The 25,771-nt window shown below is 40.7% G+C and overlaps 1 protein-coding gene and 1 pseudogene across 18 annotated transcripts in view; both read right to left on the bottom strand.

Annotated features, from left to right (window-relative positions):
- SCMH1 (Scm polycomb group protein homolog 1) overlaps nucleotides 1–25,771 on the bottom strand; it is a 212,997-nt gene that overhangs the window by 16,273 nt on the left and 170,953 nt on the right. For 15 of the 18 annotated variants that reach the window (XM_020914690.2, XM_070468345.1, XM_070468346.1 and 12 more), the window contains 3 exons: nucleotides 24,437–24,563; nucleotides 3,693–3,893; nucleotides 1,610–1,801 (listed from right to left, as the gene is read on the bottom strand). In XM_020914690.2, coding sequence (XP_020770349.2) covers nucleotides 1,610–1,801; nucleotides 3,693–3,893; nucleotides 24,437–24,563 — 520 coding nt within the window. The remainder of the gene's footprint in view (nucleotides 1–1,609; nucleotides 1,802–3,692; nucleotides 3,894–24,436; nucleotides 24,564–25,771) is intronic. The other 3 variants (XM_020914701.2, XM_070468352.1, XM_070468350.1) reach the window with 2 other exon arrangements.
- On the bottom strand, nucleotides 16,335–21,524 carry LOC139035267 (RWD domain-containing protein 1 pseudogene; annotated as a pseudogene).

Here is a 25,771-nt window from a genome sequence, read left to right as displayed (position 1 = left end):
TGCTTCCCCTTATCTGGTAGTTGAATCAGAGAGATGCAAACTGGAACAGAATTCCCAGGAAAGGTCATGCTCCAATCCCAAGCTTTCATCACAACCGCAGGTCCATGAAGTGTATCCCTACCAGCCTCTTCATGCTGCTACAAGTGCGTTTCTCTTGATTCTCAGTGGTGTTATTCCATTTAAGAATTCTGAATTTCTATTCCTTTGAGAACACTCTAGATTAGCAGCAACATTCATGGACATGCTACCCTCTCCCGTGTATCCATTCTTCCAGAATCTCAGGTAGGGCTAACTTTTATTATTGAAGTGCAGCTCAGAGTTCCCGAACGCCAACAGCAGGGGATATTTAACAACCTGCCTCATCTGCACCTGCTCCACCATGCCTAGCCCAGACTCCCAGTACAATACCTTAACTGCAAGTAAGAATGCTCTTTTCTGTACAGAGAGTCTGAGGTTAAAAGAAAGCAATCTAGAGTAGGTTAGATGAGAAGTTCTTTCTGAAGGGTCAGTGAGAGGGTCACAGGTATGTCTGCAGGGACCAGGTGGTGGAGCCTCTAGAAGGAGCATTTGAAATTCAGGTATCTTTTTGCCGGGCATGCAAGTCACATAAGTAATTCTTGTTTGGGTGCAGAGGAGGTGGAGTGGGGGGAGGGTGGTGGTGCTGGGTGAGCAGTCACTTTCCCAGCACATTCTCCAATAGTGGCACTTTTATCAGAAGTGATTCTGACAATGATGAAAAGACAACAGGGAAGGCAGTGTGGGAACACAACTCGTGCGGGTGAGAAGGGAGCACCTTTGGGAGTTACACTCCCCCATGAACAGGCAGCACAGCCCTAGCGCTGATAGCACTGCCTCTATTCCTCTGGCCAGGACAAGGTCCACGGGACTCTTTTCAAGGGCCTTTCCTCCCTCTCTCCACAGTGACCTACCTCGCTAGTTTAAGGCCGAGCTTTCCTTCCCTCCCTGTCGTGCTGTGTCCTGTGCTCCAGATTAGAGATGCCGGGTTCCATTCACTCAAACCTCTTTTGGGAAGTGCTTAGTCACTGATCCGGCCACGTGGCATCCGCTTCCCCGTTGTGGGTCTGGTATGTTAACTAAGAAAGTTATTTTCCAGTCTAGTTAGAAACAGCAGGAACTTGAATCGACTTGCTAGACTGGCGCTGCTGGAGGAGTTAGGGCCACGTGCCAAAGGAAAGAGTGGATGGCCAATCACCAGGCAGCAAATTCTCAATCTGAAGCCTGAGACTAAACCCTCCCGCTGGCAAGGGAGTTTTGTGTTAGGACTTTGCTGCCAGATCACTCTGGGAGATGTCCTGTGACTTCACACTGGCTCCGCATGCAGTTTGGAGCTTAGGAAAACTGTGAACCACCGTTTCTTTAGGGATAAAAATCCAAAGGAAAGTCCTAGAGATAGGAAACAGAATCCTAAAGAGACAGTAAAGATGAGAGGCAACCAAAAAGTGCCAGATGAGGCAAAGGTAAGGGACAGAAAACCAAATCTCAGGGTAGCAGGTACTGGGATATCAGGTCTGAGGGCTGGCCCTGGGCCCTCGCTGCAGCTACTAGCCCTGCCCCCCCTTCTTCACCCAGACCCCAACCCAGCTCCTACCTGGTAGGTACCTGTCGTGGCTGTGGCTGTACTCTGTGGTGGTAAGTGACAAGTGAGTCTGTGTAAACGGCTGGTTGCCAAACAGATTGTCACTGCGAAGGTTGTGGCAGAGCTTCTCCAGGAAGCGGAGGACGTAGGTGATGCTGTTGACTGCTGGGAGGTTGAGCGTGTGCTGCTCCCGGTCAAACACGGCTGTAGAGTTAAGTAAACAGGGCCCAGCACGTCAGCTCGTAGCACAGCGCAGAGCTAAACAGGAGGAGGCTGGCCCACTGCTTGCCTCAGGCTTACCTGGTAACACAGAGGTGAATGGTGCCCAGGTTTCCTTCCTCCCCTCCTCTCCCTCCCCTGAGGGTTTGATTTTTGCCTCCAACTCCAAAGGGTTTGAAATAATGGGAGTGGCCAGGCCAGATCTCTTGCACGTGGGGCTTTGGAATAATTCTACTCAGCCTGTGAAACAACTGTGAACATAATTCTATCTGCTCCATCAGTTGGCTAGGCCTCCCAAGGAAATCTGTTCATTTCCTTAAGAACTGCTTAAGAACAGAGAAGCTGGGCGGCAGAGGAGAACACAGCTATTGCCAGCAATGGCTGAGGTGTACAATCTCATCTGGATAAGGGCAACTCGAATTTCGGCAACATTCATTTCTTTTTGTTTTTAAACCCCTTATTTATTTCTATTTAAAACATATGCATATAATCCCTGGGCTTCCCTTGTGGCTCAGATTGTAAAGAATCTGCCTGCAGTGCAGGAGATTAGTGTTTGATCCCTGGATCCTGAAGATTCTGGAGAAGGGAATCCCTAACAAGCAAAAGGCTTCTGCATCCATCTCTGAGGGCAGCAAGGAAATGTAGAGATAGGTCACTCTCAGGAATCAATCTAGGGGACAGAGAAAGAACCCTAGAGAAGGTGTGAGTGACAGTCACTAAGGGAAGGTGGTAAAGATGGCTGGGTCCCTGCAGACTGCAGCATGGAAGCAAAGGAGAGGCCAGGCAGAGGCCTTAGCCTCACAAGGAAAGAAAGGCTTGATTTCCCATGCAGTTTTCAGCCATTTCTAGCGATTCTTTCCCTGCCTGTCCCCATCCTCTGAGCAGTCAATTAATTACTCTGTGTCCAGGCTCCCACACCACCCTGCATGCATTTCTCACATATTATAACACCTCCCACAGTTAGCTGTGAGCTAGTCCTTCTTTTCCATCAGGGCACAGCCTGAGCATGTCATCGTCTTTTCTTCCCTTCCCCTGGCCAGTGTCTGCAATAACCTCTCACATGGAGTCAGGGCTCAATGAATGTCTGCTGAAAGAACCCATTTGTGGTATTTATGGGGTCTTCCATGTCAGCTGGGTTTCCTGAGGCTGGATATTGACTAGTTAGAGGGCAGGGGAAGGAGATTATTGGGTAGTACATAATTAAGATTAAAGGCTCCAGGTCAAGTCTTCATAGGTTTGGTGGGTAAAGATGCGGTTTTTGGACTCAGGAAAACTGAAACAGAACCAGGACACAGCAGAAGTGACTGTTCTCAGTGAAAACAAACAACCAAAGCAAAAAAACCACACATTGTGCAACTGACTCAAACTCCCATAGCAGGAAAGAGAGGACTGATTCTTCCCACTCTGCCCCAGGATTCAACTCCCCTGTATCGGGGCTGGCTGAGGACTGGGCAGCTAAGGGGTCAAAAGAACGAGAGAAGACTTCTGTGGTTCCCTGAAGCCAGCTGGGAGGCTGGGGCAGTCTGGAGAAACTCTCCTGTTGCCCGAATATAGCCCCCTCTGGATTTTTCCTTCTGAAGCATTTTTAAAGCAACATACTTGCATATTTTCCGTATGCGAGAGGCTTGGTAGGTAGACAGGAGGGAGTCTCTTTAGAAACTGGGGTTAAGCAGATTCTGCATGGGTATTCTACTTGACAGCGATATGCAGAAGACCCCAAGAATTCTGGGAGTTGAAATGAGGACCCTGAGGAATGGAATAGTTTCATTCCAGAGCCTACTGGTGTGAAGTAAAAACCAGGAGGCCTTGCTAGAAGTCAACTAGTTGCAAAGGCCTGCCTCTCTGGCTAGAAGCCATACCAGACCAGAGTGCTTACCTGAGATAACTGCACCACCGTGGCCCTGCTTGAGGAAGCTGAAGACGGTTTTCTGGTGATAAGCACAGTCGATGCAAGCCTGCACAGCCTGCTGCAACACCACGGAGGCTCGGGCTGGCCCAAAGTGGTCAGGGAGCTGCTGGACCTTCTTCTTATCTAAGTGGGGGCCTGTGCTGCCATTCTTGTTCAAGTAAATACAAACTGCAGGAGACAGAGAATCAAAGCAGTTTAAAGAGTTTCAGGGTAGAGAAGTCGGAGAACAGAGCTCTCTTCGTCTTTCCTACCCTGAGCTCTGGCCTCTACAGGACTCCCAGCTGCTGAGCTGGTGAAACACTGTGGGAGGGGGTAGAGGGTGACTATGCCCAGCTGCTGCCAGCCCAAATGCATGACCACAGGCTCTGGGAACGCAGCCTGCTGGGAGAACAGCCCAGACCAGCCAAGGCACAGAACTTGCACTTTGTCTTCTTTACACTGAAAAGAAAATCCAAGCAATTTTCCAGATGGATGTACTTTCATTTTCAGTTCTTGGCTGCTTTACATATTCTTGGTATCTCTCACAAGCTCTGTGTACCGAGTTGTGGGGCTATGGCAACATTAGCACGAGTGTGCTTTGTGTGTGCCTGGCCTTGGACCTAGAGTGGTTAAACCACCAGTTACTTCCCTTGCTTTCCATTCTAGGCCTTAGAGTCCCTTTGTTATCTTCTACATCAAGAATTAGGCTCAAAGATAGTAGTGAAAATAGAAAACAACTGGAATAAAGAAAAACATGCAAAGGGCCTGAGGGGCCCATCTGTATACTTGTTTCAGTTGTTTCTTCTGTCAAGATAGCTGGGCAACCTCCCCACTGCAACCCCACACCTGGCACTGTGCTTCGAGGGGAGAAGCAGGGTGGGCACGGAAGAAAAAGACAGAGCTCCCCAGAGCTGCTTCTCTTGGTCTGCCAAGAAGACTCATGTGCCTGATCAGCTACAGCATTCTTTCTGCTGATCTGACTTCTAGGCTTTCACTTGAGTAGGGGGTACTCTGCTTCTTCACACTGTCCTGGCTCACTAACTGAATGGCAGGAGGGGAAAAGTCTCTTTTGTTGTTAAAGGCAAAAAGATAAAAGTAGTAGCTGTGTGGGCTATGGATGGACTGGTGTCCTCTCTGGGCCTCAGGTCTGCCACTCACATCAAAGAGGGGCTGAGCTAGACACTTTCTGAGGACTCTTTGACCTTCATCATTCTAATTCTAAGGGGAAGCAAGATGGAGAGAAGAAAATGGAGAGAAGCAGGATGTGGAAAGTGGTAGATGAAAAAGAAAGACAGGAAAAAAAAAGAAAAGGGTAAACAAGAGGAATTGAAAAATACATTTAACTCTTTTCTCTCTTAAAACCACAAAAATGAGCCAGATAACAAGAAAGGAGACAACTTAAAACTCTGGAAGCTGGGAAGCAGAGTGGCAAAGTAGCAACTGGCTCAGCAGACCTAAGAAAGCTGAATCTTTAACCAAGAGTGGGGAATGATGAGAGCCAAGCTGTTCCATCCTGTAAGTGACAAAAGGACCAAGAATGAGCAGGGGCTCCTGCAGGTGGGTATGACGGAAGATTTAATAGAAGAATTGGCTCAAGTCTGTTAAGAAATGGTTAGTATTTCCATGTCATAATATGACTCTTTCACTGAACACAAGACAGATAAAAATGAAGGAACTCAAAGAGATAAAGAGTAATAAAAATAAGTGAAATGTATGTCTGTGGAAAGATACTTATTAGAATGTTCAAAGCCGGTTTGTCATAATAGCCTCAAACTACAACCAACCCAAATGTCCATCAACAAGAGAACAGATATACAAATTGTGTATGAATATTTATTTGTTGGAATACACTTGGCAGTAAAAAAAAAAAAAAGAACTATTGATAGAATGCTTCTCAAAAACATTATTCTGAGTAAAAGAAATAATACAAAATAGTACACACAGTCTGATTCCATTTATATATTAAGTTCAGTTCAGTTTAGTCACTCAGTCGAGTCCAGCTCTTGGTGACCCCATGAATCGCAGTACACCAGGCCTCCCTGTCCATCACCAACTCCCAGAGTTTACCCAAACCCAGGTCTGTTGAGTTGGTGATGCCATCTAACCATCTCATCCTCTGCCGTCCCCTTCTCCTCCTGCCTTTAAACTTCCCCAGCATCAGGGTCTTTTCCAATGAGTCAGCTCTTCGCATCAGGTGGCCAAAGTACTGGAGTTTCACCTTCAACATCAGTCCTTCCAATGAACACCCAGAACTGATTTTCTTTAGGATGGACTGGTTGGATCTCCTTGCAGTCCAAGGGACTCTCAAGAGTCTTCTACAATACCACAGTTCAAAAGCATCAATTTTTTGGCACTCAGCTTTCTTTACAGTCCAACTCTCAAATCCATACATGACTACTGGAAAAACTATAGCCTTGACTAGATGGACCTTTGTTGACAAAGTAATGTCTCTGGCTTTTTAATATGCTGTCTAGGTTGGTCATAACTTTCCTTTCAAAGAGTAAGAGTCTTTTAATTTGATGGCTGCAATCCCCATCTGCAGTGATTTTGGAGTCCCAAAAAATAAAGTCAGCCACTATTTCCCCATCTATTTGCCATGAAGTGATGGGACCAGATGCCATGATCTTAGTTTTCTGAATGCTGAGCTTTAAGCCAACTTTTTCACTTTCATCAAAAGGTTCTTTAGTTCTTCTTCACTTTCTGCCATAAGGGTGGTGTCATCTGCATGTTAAGTTCAGAAACAAGAAAGTCTAGTCTATAGTGACAGAAATTGGAATAAAGGTGAGAGTGAAGACTGACTTTAAGGAGGCATGAGGTAACTTCCAGGGGGTGGTAGAAATGACTCTTAGCTTGATTGGGGCTGTGGCTACATGGGTACTTACATTAATTAAAGCTCAAATTATATATAAAGATATGTACATTTCACTGTATGTAAATTTTACTGGCAGTTTCCACTTCTTCTTGGGACATTCACTCTTGGAACCTAACTACCACGTGTGAGCAGGCAAAGACTGTGGTGGAAGTGGATCCTCCAGTCCTGGTCAAGCCACCACAGCTGACACTGCAGGGAAGAGAGACCAGCTGCTGCCTCCCAGCACTGCCCACATTGTTGTTGTAAGCCGTGAAGTTTTGTAGTGTTTGTTATGTCGCAGGAGACTGCTGGAGCAGACTGTGGTACCAGAAACAGGGCACTGCAGTAACAAAAGCCCAACACACACGACACTGGCTTTGGGACTGGGAAGCAGAAAGAAGCATAAAAGATCACAGAAAGATTATGAGTGAAGTTGAGAGAGCCTTGTGTAGAAGCCTGTAAAAGGTTGGGGTCCAAACAATTCTGTTCATTTCGTATCATCTCTGGCCCTCTTAGCCTGAGATGGTAATGCTTCCACCAGAATGAAACTTGGGTGGTTTTCTATGAATACTACTGCGATTTACTTCTTTAGTCAAAAGCCACAGTCACAAATCTTTTGAAGACAAGCCTTTCTCTACTTTGGGCTTCCTCATAGCTGCTGTTAGACAATGCCCTGAAGATTTTGAAAAATTCAATTGGTTTTTTTTTTTCCATTTATTTTTATTAGTTGGAGGCTAATTACTTTACATCATTACAGTAGTTTTTGTCATACATTGAAATGAATTAGCCATGGATTTACATGTATTCCCCATCCCGGTCCCCCCTCCCACCTCCCTCTCCACCCGATCCCTCTGGGTCTTCCCAGGGCACCAGGCCCGAGCACTTGTCTCGTGCACCCAACCTGGGCTGGTGATCTGTTTCACCCTAGATAATATACATGTTTCAATGCTGTTCTCTTGAAACATCCCACCCTCGCCTTCTCCCAGAGTCCACAAGTCAGTTCTATACATCTGAGTCTCTTTTTCTGTTTTGCATATAGGGTTATCGTTACCATCTTTCTAAAGTCCATATATATGTGTTAGTATACTGTAGTGGTCTTTATCTTTCTGGCTTACTTCACTCTGTATAATGGGCTCCAGTTTCATCCATCTCATTAGAACTGATTCAAATGAATTCTTTTTAATGGCTGAGTAATATTCCATGGTGTATATGTACCACAGCTTCCTCATCCATTCATCTGCTGATGGGCATCTGGGTTGCTTCCATGTCCTGGCTATTATAAACAGTGCTGCGATGAACATTGGGGTGCACGTGTCTCTTTCAGATCTGGTTTCCTTGGTGTGTATGCCCAGAAGTGGGATTGCTGGGTCATATGGCAGTTCTATTTCCAGCTTTTTAAGAAATCTCCACACTGTTTTCCATAGTGGCTGTACTAGTTTGCATTCCCACCAACAGTGTAAGAGGGTTCCCTTTTCTCCACACCCTCTCCAGCATTTATTGCTTGTAGACTTTTGGATAGCAGCCATCCTGACTGGCGTATAATGGTACCTCATTGTGGTTTTGATTTGCATTTCTCTGATAATGAGTGATGTTGACCATCTTTTCATGTGTTTGTTAGCCATCTGTATGTCTTCCTTGGAGAAATGTCTGTTGAGTTCTTTGGCCCATTTTTTGATTGGGTCATTTATTTTTCTGGAGTTGAGCTGGAGGAGTTGCTTGTATATTTTTGAGATTAATCCTTTGTCTGTTGCTTCGTTTGCTATTATTTTCTCCCAAGCTGAGGGCTGTCTTTTCACCTTGCTTATAGTTTCCTTTGTTGTGCAAAAGCTTTTAAGTTTCATTAGGTCCCATTTGTTTATTTTTGCTTTTATTTCTAAAATTCTGGGATGTGGGTCATAGAGGATCCTGCTGTGATTTATGTCGGAGAGTGTTTTGCCTATGTTCTCCTCTAGGAGTTTTATAGTTTCTGGTCTTACATTTAGATCTTTAATCCATTTTGAGTTTATTTTTATGTATGGTGTTAGAAAGTGTTCTAGTTTCATTCTTTTACAGGTGGTTGACCAGTTTTCCCCGCACCAATCTGCCTGACTTCAGACTATACTACAAAGCCACAGTCATCAAGACAGTATGGTACTGGCACAAAGACAGAAATATAGATCAATGGAACAGAATAGAAAGCCCAGAGATAAAGCCACGAACCTATGGTCACCTTATCTTCGACAAAGGAGGCAAGGATATACAATGGAAAAAAGATAACCTCTTTAATTCAATTGTTTAAGGAAGAGAATCTGTGAGATTTGCTCTTGAGATTTTCAGAGGGCCTTTTTGTCTCAAACAGTCTGTGAAACAGAGTCTTAAGTCATTCTGACATCGTAACCAAAGATTTTTATTGTCCCATTCTGGTTGTGACCCTTTCTTAACTCAGGATTATTTGCTTCTGGAGTGACTGGAAATGAGAAACATTTCCATATTGTGAGTCCTGGACTTTAAAATTTTTAATTTTTTTTTAAGCTCATCTCTCTCATCTTACATTTTATCACAGGCAGTGAGAAGTCAGGTGGTACTTCATTACTTTGTCTGGAAATCTAGTATTTCACTGAGTTCATCAGGAACATTTTCTAGTTCCATGTTTGTGCAGGTGACAGTGTTATCACACTTTCCATCACTACCTAGCAGGTATCCCCCATCCTCCATCTTTCAATGAGACTTTCCTCTTTCTTTTAAGCCCACATTGACAGCCTCTTTGAGATCTTTTTGGTTTCAATTCTCAAGTTTCTAAGAGAATCATTCTGGCAGTAGTATTGCCAGCTTGGACTGAGATGGTACAAAACAAAAGAATTCTTTGGATCCACAACGTTTTACAATCAGGAAGAAGACTGAGAAGGCAATTTCAGCTTTCCTATGGAAAAGGAAGGATGACTCAGAGGACAAAACCAAAAAGCCATGGAAACAACTTCCAGAAAGTATTGGATCTAATCAAGGAATTGGCAACATATGCCCACCTGGATTTTAGAATTTCTACATACCAGTGACTGCATGTGCCTACATTTTTTTTGCCCTTTTAACAAGTGTATCTGTAAGTTATTATGCCTATCCCACCACTGTATGCAGGTTATGTGGGGAGCAGATAACACATTTCTTTAGGTCACAGGTCTTCAGTTTGAGAAGAAACTGTACCTGAGAGGTCCCATGTGCCTGGATCTGATTTAGATGGTGAGATCCTAGATCTGAAGTTTGATGCTGTAAAGGGATGAGACCTTTAATGGGGAATCTTGCAAGGAGAAGAATACATTTTCCAAGTGGGAAAAATAACTTACATCCAGAGAGTGGACTGAGGTGGTTTTAAAATATGGTCCAAAATTCTTTGACTCTCCTCCCATCAAGATAAGGGGTCTATTCCCATTCTCTTGAATCTGGGCTTTGACTGCTTGATTGACAGAATGTGGTAGAAACGACATGCTGTAATTTTCGGGCTCAAGCCTTAAGAAAATGATAGCCTCCATTTCCTGTCTCCTGGGGACACTTGCTCTTCGAACTCAGTCACCCTGGAAGGGGAAGCCCACGCCACCTGCTGGAGACCTCTGTGGAGAGGGGAATCTACAGCCAGCGCCAATTCTGTTAGCTGCATGAGTGAATCATCTTGGAAATGGATCCTGCTGAGCCACATAAACTCATACCAAATGGAAGAGAGACAAGTTTTCTCTGCTGTAATTTTAATATGGCTGAATATACTGATATTATCTTCTCTAGCTATAGAAAGGTTCTGTGCTTTTTCTCTCTTTTTAAAAAAAGTATGTATGCACTTGGATGTGTTGGGTCTTAGCTGCATCACTGAAGATATGTCCTTGGGGTACACAGATTCTCCAGTTGGCACATGGGCTCTGGAGTATGCAGGCTCAGTAGTTGTAGTGCCAGGCTTAGCTGCCCTGTGGCATGTGGGATCTTAGTTCCCCAGCCAGGGATTAACCCGTGTCCCCGGGATTGCAAGGCACTGGACCACCAGGGAAGTTTTAAATACTTTCTGTTTTACCCTCCCACCTCCCTCTCCACCTGATTCCTCTGGGTCTTACCAGTGCACCAGGCCTGAGCACTTGTCTCATGCATCCAACCTGGGCTGGTGATCTGTTTCACCCTAGATAATATACATGTTTCGATGCTGTTCTCTCGAAACATCCCAACCTCGCCTTCTGTAAATCCATGGCTGATTCATGTCAATGTATGACAAAAACCACTACAATACTGTAAAGTAATTAGCCTCCAACTAATAAAAATAAATAAGTAAAATTTTGATAGTAAAAAAAATAAAATAATAAATACACAGGCATGTATAATTTACAATATCTCTTAGATACTCAAAGTTTTAAGAAATAAATTCCACTAAGAAAAAAAAATAAATACTTTCTGTTTTATAATTTATGCTTATTATCTTATTTTAAAAATATTTCCCAATCTTAAGGTCATAAAGATATTTTTGCATACTGTCATGATTTGTTTTGGGGTTTCCCTGGTGGCTAAGATGGCAAAGAATCCACCTGCAATGCGGGAGACCTGGGTTTGATCCCTGGGTTGGTAAGATCCCCTGGAGGAGGGCATGGCAACCACTCTAGTATTCATGCCTGGAGAATCCCCAAGGACAAAGGAGCCTGGCAGGCTACAGTCCATGGGGTTGCAAAGAGTCGGACACAACTAAGCATAGCACATGCTTTGGTTTTCTACTACATCTATGAAATTGGAATTTGAGGCTGTAAAAAAAAAAATTCAGAGAAGGGTCCAGCATGGAGTGTGGAATTAGCCACTTCATCTTGACAGTAAGTAAAAAGCTGAACAAACTGAAAAATCCTTTTTAAATCCATTAGAAAAGTGAGGTCATAGGACAAACTGCTGCCCCCATCAAGTGTGAAGAGACAGACTGATGAATACAAAGAATCACAATTTACTAAAAAGAAACTTGCACAGAAACTAGTGCAGAGGTAGGAAAATCTAAACTACAATTGATGAATTGCTGAAAGCTCAGTGTGAACAAGTCTCAGAGTGAAAAATTTCAGGGGGATCTACTCATGGGGGTGGGGGGGGGCATCCCACACTTCTGTGAGTTTTACCTCCAGAAGCTCAACAGGTTCTCACAGTGAATATCGGAGAAAAATCCCCTCATGCTTCCAGCAGGGGTAGGGAGGAAAAGGAGCCATTTAAAGGTATGCCAGAGCATTCTGTCCTTTTTAACAAGGTCTACCCTCAGGAGAATTATTTTACCAGAGTTTAACCTGCTGGGGTTTGATCAGAGCCTAACCTACCTGGGGGAAGGGGAATATCCAAGTCTAGTCCCCTCCAGCCATCTTGTCCCAGCTAAGGGGAGTTGAGGAGGAACTAAGAAGCACTGGTGAAGTTCAAAGTCCAAGAGCACAGCCTCACCGAAAGACTGAGACCTAATCATAAGACTATAGAATACCTCTCCTTCCGCATACCTTACCTCTATATTACCAAAGGCCTATTTACAACAATTCCTTTTAGCCAGTACATTATATCTGGCTATCAGGAAGAAGTTACAATGCAAAAAATGCAGTTTGAAGAGACAGACCAAGTATCAAAAGTAGACTCAGGCATGGCAGGGATGTTGGAATTATTAGATAAAAATTTTAAAACAACTACAATTATTATGTTAACAGTTGTAATAAATAAAGCAGAGAGCATGCAAAACAGATGGGTAATATATGCAGAAAGATGGAAATTCTAAAAAAAATAAAAAAGCAATGCTAGAGATAAAAAAACACTGAAATAGAAATGAAAAATGCCTTTGGTGGGCTTATTAGGAGACTGGACACAGTAAAGAATTGCTGAACTTGAGGACATCTCAACAGAAACTTCTAAAATGGAAAAGCAAAGAAAAAAGAAGACTGAAAAAAGAACCCACCCAGAATAGACTGAGTTTCCAAGAAATGTGGGACATACAAAAGGAGTAACATACACATAATGGGAAGATCAGAAGGAGAAGAGAGAAAGGAATAGAAGGAATATTTGAAGGCCAAATTAAAGCTAGACACCAAAGCACAGATCCAGGAAGGACAGAGAACACCAAACAGGATATATGACCAAAAATACTACATTAGGCATATTACATTCAAAATGCAGAAAAGCAAAGATATAAAATCTTGAAAGATTTCAGAGGAAAAACCCATCTTATGTGCAGAGGAGCAACAATAAAAGATTACATCTTTAGAAGCCATGTGAGCAAGAAGAGAATGGAGTGAGATATTTAAAGGGTTGAGAGAAAATACCTATCAACTTAGAATTCTGTACCTTGAAAGGTTAAAGAGAAAGAAAAAAACCCTTTCTTGGACAAAGAAAAACTGAAGGAATTTGTTGCCTATAGACCTGCCTTGTTAGAAATGTTAACAGAACTTGAAGGAAAATAACATAGGTCAGAAACTTGGATCTACACAAAGAAGAGCAGAAGGAGTAAGGGAAGGCAAAATAAGAACTTACTTTTCTCATTCTTAATTGATCTAACAGATGGATGCTTGGTTGCTCAATCATGTCCAACTCTTTGCCACCCCATGGACTGTAGCCTGCCAGGCTCCTTGGTCCATGGGGATTCTCCAGGCAAGAATACTGGAGTGGGTTGCCATTCAGATGTTCCCAACCCAGGGATCGAACCCAAGTCTCCTGCACTGTGGGCAGATTCTTTACCTCCTGAGCCATCAGGGAAGCCCAAGAATACTGGAATGAGTAGCCTATCCCTTCTCCAGGGGAACCTCCCAATCCAGGAACGGAACTTGGGGTCTTCTGTATTGCAGGTGGATTCTTTACCAGCTGAGCTATGCAGGAAGCTCAATATAACAGAGAAGATATTTGTTCAAAATAAAAATAGCAACAATGTGTTAGATCATATATGTTTGCATGTATATGTATATATACATGCTTATCTATACTTATCCCTAAGTGAAGTAAATGACAGTAATCATACAAAAGATGGAAAGAAGGAATTAGGATTTTTATATCTGTGAAATGGTATAGAGTTACTTGAAAGTAGACTTAGATTACTTATGTATATCACAAACTTGAGGGTAATCATTTTAAAAAGTAAAAAAGAAGTAATAATGATATGCTAACAAAGTAGAAAGAATGGAATCATACAAAATGCTTGATTAAAAACCATGAAAGACAGAAAAATAGTGGGAGACAAAAATAGGACAAAGTACAAGGGTAAAAAAATAAAAAACTGTAATAAATATGGTAGATATTTATCCAATTATATCAATAAACATTTTAGTCAATGATCTAAATACATCAGTTAAAAAAGAGAGATTCTCAAACTGGATCAAGAAATGAGACCCAACTTCATGCTGTTTAAAAGAAACCAACTTTAAATATAAAGACACATATAGGTTAAAGATAAAGGGATGGAGAACGATATGCCATGCTAACACTAATCAAAGGAAAGTGGGAGTAGTTATATTAATTTCAGACAGAGCAGATTTCAGAGCAGGGAAAGTTTTCAGATAAAGAGGGGTATTACATGATAGCAAAGGTCAAATAGCCAAGAAGACATATTGATTCTTACTGTGTATGCCTCTAACAACAAAATATGGGAGACAAAAACTGACAGAGAAACATGAATTTTTCCTCCTTGCAGGAGAAATTGATGAATCCATTATTATGGATAGAGATTTTGATATGTCCTCTATCAGAAATGAACATATTCAGCAGGCAGGAGGACACAGTTGAACTCAAAAGCACCATCAATCAACTGGATATAATTGATATTAGAGGCTACTTCACCCAACAACAGCAGAACACATATTCTTCTCAAGTTCACATCAAACATTCACCAACACATAGAAAGCACTATACAGTCCAAGGAATTCTGCAGGTCAGAATACCGGAGTGGGTAGCTGTTCCCAACCCAGGAATCGAACCCAGGTCTCCCACACGGCCAGCTGAGCCATAGGGGAAGCCCAAGAATACTGGAGTGGGTAACCTATCCTCCAATGGATCTTCCCGACTCAGGAATCAAACCAGAGTCTTCTGCATTGCAGGGGGATTCTTTACCAGCTGAGCTACCAGGGAAGCCCCAAACATACCTTAACAAATTTAAAAAAATAGAAATCATACAGTATGTATGCTCTTAGATGACAATGGAATTAAACAAAAAATCAGAAACAGAAAGATAAGTGAAAAATCCCTAAATACTTGGTGCTTAAAGAACACGTTTCTAAATATCACATGGGTCAAATTAGAAATCTCAAGAGGAATTTAAAGATATTTTGAACTAAATGAACATGAAAACATAACATCAAAATTTGTGGGATATAGCCAAAGCAGTGAATAGAGGGAAATTTATAGCACTGAATGCATACATTATAAAAGAACAAAGACCTAAAGTCAATAATCTAAGCTTCCACTTTATGAAATTAGAAAAAGAAGAGAAAACTAAATCCAAATAAGCAGAAGAAAAGAAATAGTAAAAATGAGAGCACAAATCAATGAATTGAAAATTGTAAGTCAACAGAGAAAAATCAATGAAACAAAAGGTTGAAAGTGAAAGTGTTAGTTGCTTAGTTGTGTCTACCTCTTTGTGACCCCATGGCCTGTAGCCTGCCAGGCTCCTCTGTCCATGGAATTCTCCAGGCAAGAATACTGGAGTGGGTAGCCATTCCCTTCTCCAGGGGATCTTCCAGACCCAAGGATTGAACACAGGGCTCCTGCATTGCAGGCAGATTCTTTAGTGTCAGAGCCAGCAGGGAAGCCCAAAACCAAAGGCTGGTTCCTTGAAAATATCAATAAAACCAATAAGCCTTTAGACATGCTAATAAGAAAAGAGAGATGACACAAATTACTAATATCAGACGTTGAAAGAGATGGATCACTACATGGATCACTACTGATCTATGGTCATTAAAAGGTACTATGACTAATTCTATGCTGACAAATTTGATATCAAGATGAAATGGACCAATTTGGTGAAAGACACATTCTACCAAAACTCACACAAAAAGAAAAAGACATTCTGAATAGGCCTATATTTATTGAAACTGAATCAATAATTGATAACCTTCCAAAATAGAAAGCACTTGGCTCAGATGGGAGTTACTGGTGAATTCTACCAAACATTAAAAAAAAAAAATACATTCTACCAATTCTCTATAATCTCTTTCAGAAGACAGAAGCAGAGGGAGTACCTCTTCGCTCATTTATGAGGCCAGCATTACCCCACTATCAAAATGAGACAACAACTTCACAAGAAAATTACAGAACAATATCTCTCATGAACACAGAGGCAAAAATCCTCAACAAAAATATGAGCAAACTGAATTCAACAACATACAAAATGAATTATACACTAAAATCAAATGAAGTTTATCTCATGTATGTATTTACAAACTCTTCATTTGAAAATCAATTTAATCCATCCCATCAAGAAGCTGAAGAAATATCACATATCAACAGATGCAGAAAAAACATTTGGCAAAAAGTCAAAGACCCATTTATGATGGAAACTCTCAGCAAACTAGGAAGAGAGGAGAACTTCCTCAACTTCGTAAAGAATGTCAACAAAAATCCCACAGCCATCATCATACTTAACAGTGAAAAACTAGAAGTTTTCCCACTAAGCTCAGGAACAAGGTAAGGATGTTCCCTCTTACCACAGTTTTTAACCCTGTACTTAAAGTCCTAACTAATGTAATAGGATGAGAAAAGGAAATAAAAGATACACAGTTTGGGAAGGAAGAAATAAAACTTCCTTTTGTCTGTAGATGACATGATCGTCTATGGAGAGAATGCAAAAATAATTCACAGAACTAATAAACAGTTGTAACAAGATTGCAGGGTATAAATATACAAAAGTCAATCCTTTCTTATAAAATAGTAATGAATAAGTGTAATTTGAAATTAAAAACAATACCATTTACCTTGTAGCAACTTCAAAAATAAAATACTTATGTATAAATCTAGCAATATGTACAAGATTTCTATGAGGAAAACTATAAAACTCCGATGAGTAAAATAATAATAAAAAACCTAAATAAATGGAGAGATATCCCCATGTTCATGGATAGGAAGACTCAATATTGGTGAGATGCCCATTCTTCTCAAATTGATCTATAGATTCAAGGCAATCCCAATCCAAATCCCAGCAAGTTATTTTGTGGCTATCATCAAACTGCTTCTAAAGTTTATATGGAGAGGGAAAAACCCTGAATAGCCAACACAATACTGAAGGGGAAGAACAAAGTTGGAGGACTGGTACTACCCAACTTCAAGACAGTATGGTAATGGTGAGTTGAGTTCACTTCAGTCGCTCAGTCATATTCGACACTTTGCCACCCAATGGACTGCAGCATGCTAGGCTTCCCTGTCCAGTACCAACTCCTGGAGCTTGCTCAAACTCATGTCCATCGAGTCGGTGATGCCATCCAACCATCTCATCCTCTGTCATCCCCTTTTCCTCCCGCCTTCACTCTTTCCCAGGGTCTTTTCCAATCAGTCAGTTCTTGGCATCAGGTGGCCAAAGTATTGGAGCTTCAGCTTCAGCATCAATCCTTCTAATGAATATTCAGGACTGATTTCCTTTAGGACTGACTGGTTTGATCTCTTTGCAGCCCACGGGACACTCAAGGGTCTTCTCCATCACCACTGTTCAAAAGCATCAAAACTTCAGCACTCAGCTTTCTTTATGGTCCAACTCTCACACCTATACATGACTACCAGAAAAACCATAACTTTGACTAGACAGACCTTTGTCAGGAAAGTAATGTCTCTGTTTTTTAATATGCTGTCTAGGTTGGTCAGAGCTTTTCTTCCAAGGGGCAAGTGTCTTTTAAAAAAGTTTCATGGCTGCAGTCACTATCTGCAGTGATACTGGAACCCGAGAAAACAAAGTCTGTCACTTTTTTCCATTGTTTCCCCATTTATTTACCATGAAGTGATGGAACCAGATGCCATGATCTTCGTTTTTTGAATGTTGAGTTTTAACCCAGCTTTTTCACTCTCCTCTTTCACTTTCATCAAGAGACTCTTTAGTTCCTCTTTGCTCTCTGCCATTACATTGATGTCATACGCATATCTGAGGTTATTGATATTTCTCCCGGCAGTCTTGATTCCAGCTTGTGCATCATCCAGCCCAGCATTTTGTATTATGTACTCTGCATACAAGTTAAATAAGCAGGGTGACAATATACAGCCTTCACGGACTCCGTTCCCGATCTGGAACCAGTCTGTTGTTCCATGTCCAGTTCTAACTGTTGCTTTTTGACCTGCATACAGATTTCTCAGGAGGCAGGTCAGGTGGTCTGGTATTCCCATCTCTTTAAGAAGTTTCCAGTTTGTCGTGATCCACACAGTCAAAGGCTTTGGCATAGTCAATAAAGCAGAAGTAGATGTTTTTCTGGAACTCTCTTGCTTTTTCGAAGATCTAATGGATGTTGGAAATTTGATCACTGGTTCCTCTGCCTTTTTGAAAACCAGCTTGAACATTTGGTTTGAACATTTGAACATGGTTCACGTATTGCTGAAGCCTGGCTTGGAGAATTTTGAGTATTACTTTGCTAGTGTGTGAGATAAGTGCAATTATGCAGTAGCTTGAGCATTCTTTGGCACTGCCTTTCTTTGGGATTGGAATGAAAACTGACCTCTTCCAGTCCTGGGGCCACTGCTGAGTTTTCCACATTTGCTGGCATATTGAGTGAAGCACTTTCACAGCATTGCCATCTGGGATTTGAAATAGCTCAGCTGGAAATCCATCATCTCCACTAGTTTTTTTTTAATATTTGATTTTTAAGATCAATTTATTAAGTTCAATGATGAAAGCCATCAGAAGAATATTCTCCTGAAAATTATTTTTTTCTTAGAAAAAATAAAGGAAAATCAATACCCTCTTAGCATAGCCACAGATGCTGTGGGAGTCAAGACTCTCTGCAGACGGGAACAGTCCATTAGTTGGTCAAGTCACTCTCCCAGTCAGCAGGATTGTAGTCTGGATCATCTTCATTGACCTCTAGCTCCAAGTCATCCATTTCCTGGAACAAAGACTTATCTACCTCCACCTTGTTTCCAGCATCTTCCAAGAATTGGATATCAGATGTGTCGAGATTATGATCTGTTTCAAATAGTTGTCTTCCACTTATTTTATTTTTTCCTGCTTGCTCTTCTCCCTTCATCCGTTTCTTTTTAATTTCCAAGAGTTCTGCATCAAACTTGGCCTTCCAATTTAAGAAATTCTCAACTGTAACAGGAGTACCATGGAATAACTGCTTTTTGGCTTCTTTTTCTTTTTGTTTCTTTTCTTCTTCTCTTCTAGTTTTTATTTGGTCTACTATTTCATTTAATTTTTCTTGCACAGCTTTCACTAAGGTGAAGATCATCACCATACCGAGGTTTTCTTCTGCCTGTAATGCTAATAATTTTAAAATGTCTGCTATATCATTATCTTCTAGATTTAACTGGGTGAATATTTCATAAAGGGGAGCTTCGTATGGGTATTTTTCACTGTATGTAAACTTGAGGGTTGTCTGGACAGTTTCATCATTTTCTCCAGCCTCAGATGTCACAGTAATGGTGAAGCTGAGTGGATTTTCTGATAATACTGTGAAGGAGTCAGGGTAGATGGACTCCAGAGCCTCCAGCTCGTTGCGCTGCTCCTCGCCGTAATCTGTCATCGCAGCCCTCACTGCAGCCCATGGGTCACCCAGACCCATCTCCACTAGTTTTGTTCGTAGTGATGTTTCCTAAGGCCCACTTGACTTTGTACTCTAGGATGTCTGGCTCTAGGTGAGTGATCACACCATCAGGGTTATCTGGGTCATTAAGATCTTTTTTGTATAGTTCCATGTATTCCTTCCACCTCTTCTTAATATCTTCTGCTACTGTTAGGTCCATACCATTGCTGTCCTTTATTGTGCCCATCTTTGCATGAAATGTTCCCTTGGTATCCCTAATTTTCTTAAAGAGATCTCTACTCTTACTCATTCTATTAGTTTCCTCCATTTCTTTGCATTGATCACTTCGGAAGGCTTTCTTATCTCTCCCTGCTATTCTTTGGAACTATGCATTCGGATGGCTATTTTTTCCCTTTTCTTTTTTGCCTGTTGCTTCTCTTCTTTTCTCAGCTATTTGTAAGCCCTCCTCAGACAATCATTTTCCCTTTTTGCATTTCTTTTTCTTGGGGATGGTTTTGATCACAGACTCCTGAAGAATGTTATGAACCTCCATCTACAGTTCTTCAGGTACTCTATCAGATCTGATCTATTCAATCTAATAGACTGAATCTATTTGTCACTTCCACTGTATAATCATAAGGGATTTGGTTTAGTGGTCTAGTGAATGGTCTACTTTTCCCTACTTTCTTCAATTTAAGTTTGAATTTGGCAATAAGGAGTTCATGATCTGAGCCACAGTCAGCTCCCAGTCTTGTTTTTGTTGACGGTATAGAGCCTCTTCATCTTTGGCTGCAAAGAATATAATCAATCTGATTTCAGTATTGACCATCTTGTGATGTCCATGTGTAGAGTCTTCTGTTATGTTGCTAGAAGAGGGTGTTTGCTATAAACATTGTGTTCTCTTGGCAAAACTCTGTTAGCCTTTGCCCTGTTTCATTTTGTAGTCCAAGGCCAAACTTGCCTGTTACTCCAGGTATCTCTTGACTTCCTACTTTTGCATTCCAGTCCCCTATGATGAAAAGGACATCTTTTTTTGGTGTTAGTTCTAGAAGGTCTTGTAGGTCATCATAGAACCAGTCAACTTCAGCTTCATCAGCATTAGTGGTTGGGGCATAGACTTGGATTTCTGTGGTATTGAATGGTTTGCCTTGGAAACTAACAGATCATTCTGTTGTTTTTGAGACCGCACTCAAGTACTGCATTTCAGACTCTTTTGTTGACTATGATGGCTACTCCATTTCTTCTAGGGGATTCTTGCCCACAAATTTAGATGTAACAGTCATCTGAATTAAATTTGCCCATTCCCATCCATTTTAGTTTGCCGATTCCTAAAATGTCGATGTTAACACTTGCCATCTCCTGTTTCACCACTTCCAATTTACCTTGATTCATGGACCTAACATTCCAGGTTCCCATGCAATAATGTTCTTTACAGCATCGGACTTTACTTCCATCACCAGTCACATCCACAACTGGGCATTATTTTACTTTGGTGTTGGTGAAAGAACAGACAAATCAATGGAACAGGGCCCAAAAATAGTCCAACACAAATACAGTGAACTGATCTCTGACAAAGGAGCAAATGTAGTACAACGGAACAAAGATATGTTTTTTCAAGTTTTTTTTTAACAAATAGTACTGAGACAAGTGGATAGACACACACAAAAAAGAGAACCTAGACACAGATTTTATACCCTTCACAAAAATTAACTCAAAATAGATACAAACCTAAATGTAAAATTCAAACTATAAAACTGCTGGTATAGCCAGACAATGGTATGTTATTCTGCACTTGATAAGTGAGCTATCAAGCCATGAAAAGACACAGAGGAAATTTATATATCATTAAATGAAAACACCAATCTGAAAAGGCTATGTATATTGAATGATTTAATTTTATGACATTCTGGAAAAGGTAAAATTACTGAGACAGTAAAAAGGTCAGTGGCTGTCAGAGATGAGTGGGGAGGTAAGAATGACTAGGCAGAGGCAAAGGATTTTTAGAGCAGTTAAATTATTTTCTAAGATTCTATAATGGTGGATACATGTCATTATATATTTGTCAAAATCCATACAAAGTACAACACCAAGTAAGATCTCTAATGTAAACTATGGACCTTGGGTGGTAATGATGCTCATCACTGAAACAAATGTACTACTCTGGTGGGGGATGTTGATAATGGAGAAGGTGAAACAGTGTGTGTGGGGTAAGGAGTATATGGGAAATATATACTATACCTCCTGCTCAAATTTGCTGTGAATCTAAAAAAAAAAAAAAAAATAGTAAAAAATCCACAAAACAAAAGAGTTCTTCATAGCATATGCAAATACCAAGAGTGGGTAAGGAGAGTATAGGCATTTTCTAAACATATGCGACCAAATTCCTAAATGTATGTAAAGTCCCTTTATGCAGAGCATTTTGCAGGACTAGTTTTCCACCAAATACCCTTTGGTAAATGCCACTACAGAAATAATACTTTTACAAAAAAAATTGCCAGGAATAAGAAACTCAATAAAGAGCTTAGAAGATAAAGTTGTGGAAAGTTTGAAAAAGTTGAACAAAAAGACAGAATAGGAATAAGAAGAAAGAGGGTCAAGAATACAACAGATGACTTCAGGAGGTTCAACATCTGAACATATGCCAGGAAGAGTAAGTAGAGAAAAAGTGAGGGAAAATCATTGATGCATTTAAGAAAGTTTCAAGAAACCAAATGATGGAATAGGCACACTATATGTCCACATGGTGAGTAAAAATACTCACATCCTAGGTGAAATTTCAGAATAATGGGGATGAAGAGAAGCTTCAAAGAGAATAAACAGGTTTCACACAAAACTGAAGATAAAAATCTAGGATTACATGGTAAAATAAAGGAGCAAACTGGGATAACACAAAATAGAGATGAACATGCTTGAACATAAAGAAGAAAGATGTATACAGCAGTAAGAGACTATAAGGCTGAGCTAGTAAGTACATAGCAAAATAAACACATAACAAAAAAGGTCAAGATTTAATCTAAAACAAAGTTTTGTACAACAAGGAAAAGTAATCATAGTACTCTACATGGCTCAGTTGAGACTAGCATATAACAAGTTACAATAACACACTATTGAATTTCAATCTAATCATAATTATAATATCATCTTATTAAGAGAGGGAAGCATGTGTGGGTGGGTAACAGGCAAAGAGATTAAGAAGTGTTAAATCCTGGGTTGCCAAAAAAAGAAAAGGAAGAGTTAAAGTGTGTTGGTACAAAAATACCTCAAGTTAAAAAAAAGCAATATAAGCATTCTATTTACATATATGAAAGTAAATAAAAGAATCAGCTAAATTAAAAGTGACTGCCTTTGGTGAGAAGTAAATAACAGGGGATAGAGGGCGTCTGTTCCTCTCCTTTTTGTAATAACTCCTGTAGCCTATTTTTCCTTTAAGCTGTTCTCATGTATATAATTCTGATGAAGATAAAAAGTGTTGTGCAGTTAAAAAAAAACTGAAAGATTGGTAATAAAGGGTATAGCGTGGCACACAGCTTTCAATCTATGATAGCTTTTATTATTAACAGTTGAAGGGTCTATAAAGGTAACTTGGACTAACTGTATCATTGTATAGGTGTGGAAACTGAGATCAGAAAAGGAAGTGACTGCAAGATCACACAGAAAGAGCAAAGGTCCAGTCAGGATGGTGAAACAGTGATCAGTGAAAACTGCTATAGCCCGGCCAAGAGCAAGAAACAGGGATACAAAGTCAAGTTGCCATTTTTCTTAGCTATGAGATTCAGACCAAGGGATGGATTTCAGCTTAGTGACCACCAGAAGAGATGAGTTACATCATTTTAATTGAATAGTGAGGCACAGTCATGAGGCTTCCACTGGTATGAGTCATCTAGGTTTTGTTGAAAATGCATCCGGGCACCTAACTGGTATTTAGAATGATGGAGTAAACAAGCAGGTATACAGGAATCTAGTGGGCATGTCATAGGTTAGAAAATGGAATTAATATCTTCACCGAGGTATTCAGTTATCTTTACTTCCTCATCCATGGAGCTAAGCTCCTAAGCTTTTTTCATTAATCTAGTAACATTTTTGGACTAAGCAAACCCAGTAACTGGCTGAGGCCAGACGCATAAGACACATATGGAGAAATCATGTGATAGTACCCTGATCAGAGCTGAACATAAATGTTACCAGCAGGCTCTGTTCTTTTCCAAAGGTTATTTGGAGAGGAAATGACTGGGCTTCCCTTCAAGCACTAACATTCTAGGGTGAAGACAAACTCAACTCCTAAAAAAAAAAGACTACCTTAACTTCCATGAGGATCATTCCAATTCCTTAGATTTCCCTAAGAAGATGTTTTCACACATGTATCTTAATTTATACATAAAAATGAGTATTGTTCTTTTTATCAATAGTTACCCCACTGGAAAGCTGTACATCTATTCTAAAGGGGTAGCTCTTTTAGAGTTACCTTCATATAGTTTATGAAATGGGAACATATGCACAACCACTCACTATGGTGATCAGATTTTGCCTTGAATCAAACATGCACTGATTTGTCTCCAAAATAAAAAAACATTTTCACAGTACCAAAAATTGCCACAATCAAAAACTAAAAATATCAGAGCAGCGCCATACGTATCTGAGTGGTGGCAGAATAATTATAATGCTGGAAGGGTTCCGGAAAGGGTCACTAGGAGGGAGCACCCCACGCTGGAAAGGATGGGTATCATTGCAAAAGGAGTCAGAGAGCTCCTAGTGCTGGCCTCATGTCCCTCCCAGCCCCAGGCCCTAGGTCCCCAACTCTAAGTTCACAGAACGTCTACCCAAGTTTCTTGGATTATTTTGACAGAATGCAGATGTCTCTGAAGTTATTTCAAACATCAAATTAAATTTTTTTAAAAGATTCTGTTTAGATGTATGGATGGATGGGGGCTAACTGGGCTACCCTGATGGCTTGGTAGGTAAAAATCCACCAGAGCTGCAGGCAGACGCGGCTTCAATCCCTGGGATGGGAATATCCCCTGGAGGAGGAAATGGCAACACACTCCAGTATCTTTGCCTGAAAAAGTCCATGGACAGAGGAGACTGGTGGGTTACAGTCCACGGAGTTGAAAGAGTAGGACGGGATGAAGTGCGTGTGCCCCAGCAGGGGGCTAATTACTGGTACAGCATGAGAGACAGTACAGACACTGGGGCCTGGGGCTTGTTGCAGCTATGCTGTGATCTGCTCTTACCTGTGGGGGCCTGCATGGCTGAGCTGGGTATGGTGGCAGCATCTTGGGGTACAGTGCTGGTGTCCGGTTCAGGGGTGCTGGTTGTTGGTGAGGTGGGTGGTGGGTTCAGCAAAGTCCGAGGTTTCCTCTGTCAAAATGGATGAGGAAAAGTTTGCTACCCATGATAGGTAACTTGTCTTCTCATTCCTCTATTCTTAGCACTCAATGCACCCATTAAACTGGAATATGTTTGTGGATGGGACTGTGTTATTTCTTTTTTTTTAACTGAAGTATAGCTGATTTACAATGTTGTATTAGTTTCTGGTATATGGCAAAGTGAGTCAGATATATAAACAAACACACATATATGTTCTTTTTCAGACTCCTTTCCATTACAGGTTATTAACAATATATTGAACACAGTTCCCTGTGCTGTACAGTAGGACCTTGTTGCTTATCTGTTTTATATATAGTAGTGTGTATCTGGTAATACCAACCTCCTAACTGACCTCTTCTCCCACTTTGCCCTTTGGTAGCCGTACGTTTGTTTTCTATATCAGTGTGTTTATTTTGTAAATAAGTTCACTTGTATCCCAGATTTCACATATAAGTGATATCATATGATATATATATATACATATATATATATATTTTTTTCTTTCCCAAATAGCATCTTGTTCAAAGCTGCAAAAATAGTAGATGCTTAGTAAGTATTTTCTCAATCTAGGTATAAGATTCTGTGCTTTTGTATAGCCAGAGCTTAATTCACTATCTTTTATATGTATTCAGTATTATTATCTGATGTCTGAGTTTTTTATTAGTTAGACACAAAAAAAGCATAAAATGAAAAAAAAATGCTGCGACCTAAGTCTACTTTGACATCAGTTTGTTTCTCTCTTGAAAAATGGAAACATCCCTTCCCCTAACTCCACAAACTATTTTCCTCTGCCTACCTCTTTGGCTTATTACCTGCCATTTCTTATCTTAAACCTTGTATTCCAGTAACCTCTAACTATAGTACTTCCCTAAAAACCTGCAGTTTTATCTAGTCCTTGCCTTTATAATAATAAACCATCTGTTTTGCCTAGAATACCTTTCTTTTTTTTTTTACCTCATAAATATGTTTATTCAGGAAGTTTTTCTAGATTTCCTCTAGTTACTGTCTCTTCTGTGCTATTTCTGTACTTTGTATGGTTGCATTTGTCACAATGTATTTTCGCTATATATTTATACACTGGTGTCCCCTATTAGCTTGGTGCTCCTTGAGGGTCTGATTCTGCATACTAATCTGACATGATACTTGGCACATGATAAGTGTCATAAATGTCTTTCAATGAAGCATACAGTATAGAATAC

Source organism: Odocoileus virginianus, chromosome 5 (assembly GCF_023699985.2).
Source record: "Odocoileus virginianus isolate 20LAN1187 ecotype Illinois chromosome 5, Ovbor_1.2, whole genome shotgun sequence".
In the NCBI taxonomy this organism is placed as follows: domain Eukaryota; kingdom Metazoa; phylum Chordata; class Mammalia; order Artiodactyla; family Cervidae; genus Odocoileus; species Odocoileus virginianus.
This window is presented reverse-complemented; position numbering and strand designations above follow the sequence as displayed.